The 7,604-nt window shown below is 49.4% G+C and overlaps 1 protein-coding gene across 1 annotated transcript; it reads left to right on the top strand.

The window, feature by feature from the left end:
* Positions 1 to 850: 850 nt before the first annotated feature.
* LOC104830512 lies at positions 851 to 2,137 on the top strand. The gene is given in 1 exon segment (XM_010565471.1): positions 851 to 2,137. A coding segment is annotated over 1 exon segment (1,287 nt).
* The last annotated feature ends 5,467 nt before the right edge of the window (positions 2,138 to 7,604 follow it).

The raw sequence follows: 7,604 nt of genomic DNA, 5'->3' as shown, positions 1-7,604 counted from the left end.
CCATTAGATTTCCACACTGTCTATATGGGACTATTAAAGGTTTGGCAAGTCTTGCTGATCAATCCTTGGCTCTCCAATTGGCAAATCAGCTTATGGATGGGAATCAGGGAGTCTCGGTTGGTGCAATATTGCCACCGGTGCACTGTTGTGACTACGTAGGACACACCGAGCCTGCGCAGAACGAGACCACACCTACCCTTGCCTTGCATCACATCTACCATGCATATGTATGAAGTTTCTTGGAACTGGGCGGAGACTTTGGAACTTGGACTGTATAAAAATTGTACCATCAAAAGCTCTGTGTGCACTCTACTACCAAAGACTCAAGGAACATGCACCCACCACCAAAGAATTGAAGACTGAGGACCAACAAGACGCCGCAGATCCATGGTGGTGACTATTCTTGTAACTCTATCCAGAATGCTTGCTTGATTTCTGCCTTTTTATTCTAATCTATCCTATTGTTTCTATTTTCTACTTTTCATAATAAAGGCTATTTTGGGTGTATGGCATTTGACCTTGTTTGTGTCTTAACCTAGCTCTTGGGATCATATCGAAACCTCCCCAATATTGGATTGGGACATTAAATTGGCATCATGGACAGGATCCCTTGAGACGAGAGCACCACACTGTTTTCCAATTACGTGAGATCTCTCAGGAATGTAAGGGGAACAAGCTTATGTTATGTTTAACGATTTACATGCTGCCTTCCTGAGATGACCGCTTCCCCACTTCATACTGTTTCTTAAATATGTGAGACCTCTCAGGAACGTAAGGGGGTGGGTTTGTGTGATATTTAAAAGTTTACATGCTGCTTCCCTGAGATGACCACTTCCCTGCTTTGTACAAGATGAATGATAATGAAATTACCCCTTTGGGGAAAGAAGTTTTGTTTGATTTCTTAGGAAAATGTAAAGCGCAACCCTCTGTGCCTGGGGTAGACTGGGCTCAGGGAAATTGGCATAATCTGCAGAGCGTTGTTGATCGGATGGTTGCTTTACAGAAAGATGCTAGAGTGCGGTCAGGAAAAGGAAGAGCTATCATTTGTGCCTTTCTCAGTGCTAGTTTGACCACAGCAGTAGAGGCTGGGGATTGCCGCCTCATGGCAGAATCTCAAACTATTGAATCCCTCCAAAACCTCACCCGGTCCCTTCAGGGACAAGTGGTGGAATTAAAAGAACAACTTGAAATAGAAAAGAGCCAAGTGAAACATTTGCAGACTGCTTTTAAGGAGCAGCTCCTTGTGGATACTGTCCTTGTGGAAACTCCCCCCAGATTAGAAATTAGCTACCCCTTTAATGACCTGCAGGCAGCAAAAGAGAGAGTAGAAAAGTTGGAACTGCCTTCACTGCAACACTTGGTCAAAACTGAGTATATTTACAATGATGAGCAGGACCAGTTCCCCCAGATTACAACTAAAGAAGTCCCCTATACCGCCACTCAGTTGGCAAAACTAAAAAAGGTATTTGGCCAAATGCTTAAGGAATCAGAAATGGAGTATGCGTGGAGAGTATCATTGTCTGGGGGGGACCAGATTTTGTTAAGTGGAAAGAAGTTGGGAAGGTATTGGGGATCAGGAGTGTTTTTAACTACTGGGAATCACCGTGCCCCCTGGTCTTTAACCCAATGGGCAGCCTATTGGGCGGGGAGTTTGAACCCCTTGGAGAGTGGGGACCCCCTCGCGATTATGGGGACTGTTGATCACACAGTAGAGAGTGTGCAGAAGGCAGCTTGTCTGCAGATGATATATGATTGCAAATTGGAGCCCAGGCAGGAGTCCTCAATGATGATGTCCGTGGATCCCGAGCAAATTACTCCCCTTATAAGGGGACTCTCTGATTCTTTGAAGCCGATTACTATACAGTTACAAGGAAGGATACAGGTGATGCCCCAGGGCAAAAGAGTCGCAGCTGCTTTAGAAGGACTTACACCTGATCAGCACCACTGACCCTCAGATGATAGGAAAGTGTGGACTTGGGGAGAAGTGGCCCGGGAATTGATTAATTATGGGCACAAGTACAGTCCCGTTAGTCTTCCTGCCACCAAAACAGATTCCAAGGGCTTGAGGCGAGCGGAGGTAAAAATAGTTCTGCACCCTGGGAGTGATAAGAGAACACCCCTTGCCAAACTGCTCTGAGGGAGAGACATCCCAAACAAACATAATAGACTGTGGGCAAAGGGGCAGCAGAAGGGGCTCCCACGTGACTTAATGGACAGGCTGCCAACAGACAAATTAGAAAAGTTGGTAGCAGGGTGGTCCAATAAACCAGCAAACGGAGAGGTGGATTTTGTGAATACTATTCCCAGCACACCGTCCTTGATTGATTTATCAGGGCCAAATGCCCCCCAAAAAACAGTGGGAAACTAGAACCTTCGCCCTTCAATGGTGAGCAGTTTGGGGAAGGCTGGATATACATCAGACAGCTCACTGAAAACAGCTGGGGTGATTTACTCATTACTGGCATTGTGGGACCAAAACAAGTCCCAGTCACATTTTTGGTAGATACCGGAGCTCAAATTTCAGCTGTCAAAACCAAAGACTCTGCTAACTGTGCAATTACACCCTCCAAACAGCAGCTGTTTGTGGCAGATGCATTCAGCAATGTTCAACCACAGGCATTAGTAATGGTCAGCCTGCGGTTGCCAGGATAAGACAGTGCCACTAGAGTGGGATAGTTGTGGGGGAATTGCCACTTAACCTCTTGGGACTTGATGTTTTAAAGGGGAAGATGTGGATTGATAATTAAGGGAGGCAGCGGCCATTTGGCTCTCCCACCATAGATGTTTGGCTGCTACAAGCTGCGCCGCTACTTCCCCCTTCGAAGTTTACGAATGCTCAGCCTTACCCGATACCCTTGGGGGCCAGAGACGGAATAGCGCCTGTATCAGAGGACTTAAAGGGACAAAGTATCGTGATTCCAACCCACTCTCCTTTTAACTCCCCAGTGTGGCCAGTACGAAAACGTAATGGCAAGTGGACATTGACTACAGATTATCACTGACTTAATGCAAATACCGGTCCATTAACATCTGTGGTACCTCATATTGCTGAGCTTATAACTACAATCCAGAATGAGCCCACCCGATTATGGCAACAGTGGATGTTAAAGATTATAAGTTTTTTATGATTCCTCTGCAAACAGAGAACCAAGATTGCTTTGCATTCACTTGGGAAGGTTGGCAATTTACTTTCACCTGATACCCACAAGTATATAAGCATTCTCCCTGTGGTGGGTTGACCCTGGCTGGACTCCAGGTGCCCATCAAAGCTGTTCTGTCACTCCCCCCCTGCCTCAGCTGGACAGGGGAGAGAAAATATAACAGAGGGCTTGTGGGTCAAGATAAGGACAGGGAGAGATCACTTAACCAATTACTGTCACGGGCAAAACAGACTCAACTCGGGAAAATTAAATTAGTTTATTGCCAGTCAGCCAGAGTAGGGTAATGAGAAATAAAACCAAATCTCAAAACACCTTCCCTCCACCCCTCCCTTCTTCCTGGGCACAGCTTCACTCCCACCTTCTCTATCTACCTCCCCGCAGTGGTGTATGGGGACGGGGAATAGGAATCGGTCAGTTCATCACACATTGTCTGTGCTACTTCATCCTCTTCAGGGGCCAGACTCATCACACTCTTCCCCTGCTCCAGCGTGGGGTCCCTCCCACACAATACAGTCCTCCAAGAACTTCTCCAATGTGGGTCCCTCCCATGCACTGCAGTTCCTCACAAACTCCTCCAGCATGGGTCCCTTCCACGGCATGCAGTCCTTCAGGAGCACACTGCTCCAGTGTGGGTCCCCCGTGGGGTTACAAGTCCTGCAGGAAACTTGCTCTGTGGGCTCCTCTCTCCACAGATCTGCAGGTCCTGCCAGGAGCCTGCTCCAACGCGGGGTTCCCACAGGGTCACAGCCTCCTTTGGGCACCCACCTGCTGCAGTGTGGGGTCCTGCTGGGCTGCAGGTGGATATCTGCTTCACCATGGATGTCCATGGGCTGCAGGGGGACAGCCTGCTTCACCATGGTCTTCACCACAGGCTGCAGGGGAATCTGCTCTGGCGGCACCTGGAGCACCTCCTCCCCCTCTTTCTTCACTGACCTTGGTGTCTGCAGGTTGTTTCTCTTACATGTTCTCTCACTCCTCTCTCTGGTGGCTGTTTCTGTGTGCCCTGCAACTTCTTTTCCTTCTTAAATATGTTATCACAGAGGCACTACCACTATCACTGATTGGCTTGGCCTTGGCCGGTGGTGGGTCCATCTTAGAGCTGGCTGGCATTGGCTCTGTCAGACATAGGAGAAGCTTCTAGCAGCTTCTCACAGAAGCCACCCCTGTAACCTGCCCCCTCCACTACTAAAACCTTGCCACACAAACCCAATACACCCCCACTCTAGCCCATCATGCATTAGCACAGGAGCTAGAAATAGTTCAGACAGAGAAGGAAGTCAGTATTTACCAATATTTCAACAACTTCCTTGTGGGAGGGGATGAGGCAGAAAAAGTTCGAATACTCAATAATAATATAATTTCCCATCTAGAAAGTTTTGGGCTGAAAATTCCACCTGAGAAAATACAAAAACCTTCGAGTGAAGTAAAGTTCCTAGGGTTTTGGTGGAAGGGAGGAATGACAAGTTGTCGTGGTTTAAACCCAGCCAGCAACTAAGCACCACGCAGCCGCTCACTCATTTCCTCCTCACCCAGTGGGAAGAGGGAGAAAATTGGGAAAAGAAGTAAAACTCATGGGTTGAGATAAAAACAGTTTAATAGAACAGAAAAGAAGAAACTAATAGTGATAATGATAACACTAATAAAATGACAACAGTAATAATAAAAGGATTGGAATGTACAAATGATGTGCAGTGCAATTGCTCACCACCCGCTGATCGACACCCAGCTAGGCCCCAAGCGGTGATTCCCCAGCCCCACTCCCCCCAGCTCCTATACTAGATGTGACATCCCATGGTATGGAATACCCCGTTGGCCAGTTTGGGTCAGCTGCCCTGGCTGTGTCCTGTGCCAGCTTCTTGTGCCCCTCCAGCTTTCTTGCTGGCTGGGCATGAGAAGCTGAAAAAACCCCTTGACTTTAGACTAAACACTACTTAGCAGCAACTGAAAACATCAGTGTTATTAACATTCTTCTCATACTGAACTCAAAACATAGCACTGTACGACCTAATACGAACACAATTAACTCTCTCCCAGCTGAAACCAGGACAAATGTATTCCACCAGACACCCTTTCCTCATTATATCATATTAATATGCCAGAGTCAAAAAACGATTTGCAGCAAGTACAAGGCTGCCAAGGGAAGGTGAAGAACAGCAACAGCTTTCAGGGATGGCACCTTCCTTGTGGGAGAAACAGATGGAAGCTTGCTTTTTCGGAAAGAGGCTCTGCCTGGAACGATGAGCTGTTACATCTAAGAGAAAGCAGAGATCTGCAGTGCCGTTGTTCCTGGAAATAGGCTGCCAAGGGAAGGAGAAGAGCACCAAGAGCTTTCAAGGCTGGCACCTTCCTGGTGGGAGAAATAGCTGGACATTTGCATTTTGGAAAGAGGCTCTGCCCAGAAAGACAGTGATGATACGTTACGTCTGTGGGAAAGCACAGATCCCCAGTTTGAATGTGCCTGTGAAAAGGCTGCCAAGGGAAGGTGAAGAGCAGCAAGAGCTTTCAGGGCTGGCACCTTCCTTGTGGGAGAAGGAGCCCGACGTTTGCCTTTTAGGAATGCGGCTCTGCCTGGAACGATGAGCTGTTAGGTCTCTGGGAAAGCACAGGTCCCCAGAGCTGTTGTGCCTGTGAATAGGCTGTGGAGGGAAGGTGAAGAGCAGCAACAGCTTTCAGGACTGGCACCTTCCAGATGGCAGAAAAAGCCAGACATTTGCCACTTTGGAAAGAGGCTCTGCTGAGAACGATGAGCTATAAGGTCTCTGGGAACTCAAGGATCCCCAGTGTTGTTTTGCCTTTCAATAGGCTGCCATGCAAAGGTGAAGAGCAGCAACAGCCTACAGGGCTGGCACCTTCCCTCTGGGAGAAATAGCCTTACATTTGCCATATAAGAAAGAGGCTCTGCTGAGAAAGAGCGCACTGAGATGCTGAGTCTCTGGGAAAGCACAGATGCCCAGTGCTGTTGAGCCTGTGAATAGGCTGCACGGGATACATGAAGCCCTGCAACATCTTTCACTGCTGCCACGTTCTTTGTGGGAGAAGGAGCCGGACGTTTGCCTTTTCGGGAACAGGCTCTGCCGAGGATGCGCACCGTGAGGGATTGCGTCTTTGGGAAAGCAGAGATTCCCAGTGCGGTTGTGCCTGTGAATAGGCTGCAGGGGGAAGGTGAAGACCAGCAACAGCTTTCCGGGCTGCCACCTTCCGTGTGGGACAAGGAGCCGGACGTTTGCCTTTTCGGGAACAGGCTCTGCCGAGGATTAGCACCGTGAGGGATTGCATCTGTGGGAAAGCAGAGATTCCCAGTGCGGTTGTGCCTGTGAATAGGCTGCACGGGGAAGGGGAAGACCAGCAACAGCTTTCAGGGCTGCCACCTTCCGTGTGGGACAAGGAGCCGGACGTTTGCCTTTTTGGGAACAGGCTCTGCCGAGGATGCGCACCGTGAGAGATTGCGTCTCTGGGAAAGCAGAGATTCCCAGTGCGGTTGTGCCTGTGAATAGGCTGCACGGGGAAGGTAGAAGACCAGCAACAGCTTTCAGGGCTGCCGCCTTCCGTGTGGGACAAGGAGCCGGACGTTTGCCTTTTCGGGAACAGGCTCTGCCGAGGATTAGCACCGTGAGTGATTGCGTCTTTGGGAAAGCAGAGATTCCCAACGCGGTTGCCTGTTGTGCCTGTGGATAGGCTGCACAGGGATGGTGAAGACCAGCAAGAACTTTCAGGGCTGGCATGTTTCTTGTTGGCGATATATTATGATGTCTGCAATTTCAGAAACAGGCTCTGCCGAGGATGCGCACCGTGAGAGATTGCGTCTTTGGGAAAGCAGAGATTCCCAGTGCGGTTGTGCCTGTGAGTAGGCTGCCCGGGGAAGGGGAAGACAAGCAATCGGCTTCAAGGGTGGGACGTTACTTGTGGGAGAACTTGCCGGACGTTTGGTGTTTCGGAAAGATGCTCAGCCAAGAAGGAAAAGATGAGATGTTATGTCTCTGGGAAAGCATGGATCCACAGTGTGGTTTTGCCTGTGAATAGGCTGCGGAGGGAAGGTGAAGAGCAGCAACAGCTTTCAGGGCTGGCCCCTTCCTTGTGGGAGAAGGAGCCAGACGTTTGCCTTTTCGGAATGAGGCTCGGCTGAGAACGAGCGATTCGAGATGTGCCGTCTGTTGGAAAGCACAGATCCCCAGTGCTGTTGTGCCTCTGAATAGGCTGCAGGGGGAAGGTGAAGACCAGCAACAGCTTTCAGGGCTGGCACCTTCCTTGTGGGAGAAGGAGCCGGACGTTTGCCTTTTCGGAATGAGGCTCGGCTGAGAACAAGAGCTATGAGATGTTCCTTCTCTGGGCAAGCACAGATCCCCAAACCTGTTGTGCCTCTGAATAGGCTGCAGGGGGAAGGTGAAGACCAGCAACAGCTTTCAGGGCTGGCACCTTCCTTGTGGGAGAACCTGCCGGACATTT

The sequence above is a fragment of the Haliaeetus leucocephalus genome, unplaced genomic scaffold, assembly GCF_000737465.1.
Source record: "Haliaeetus leucocephalus isolate CR32 unplaced genomic scaffold, Haliaeetus_leucocephalus-4.0 Scaffold192, whole genome shotgun sequence".
Lineage (NCBI taxonomy): Eukaryota > Metazoa > Chordata > Aves > Accipitriformes > Accipitridae > Haliaeetus > Haliaeetus leucocephalus.
The sequence above is the reverse complement of the archived record's forward strand: the minus strand, read 5'-3'. Positions and strand labels throughout refer to the sequence as shown.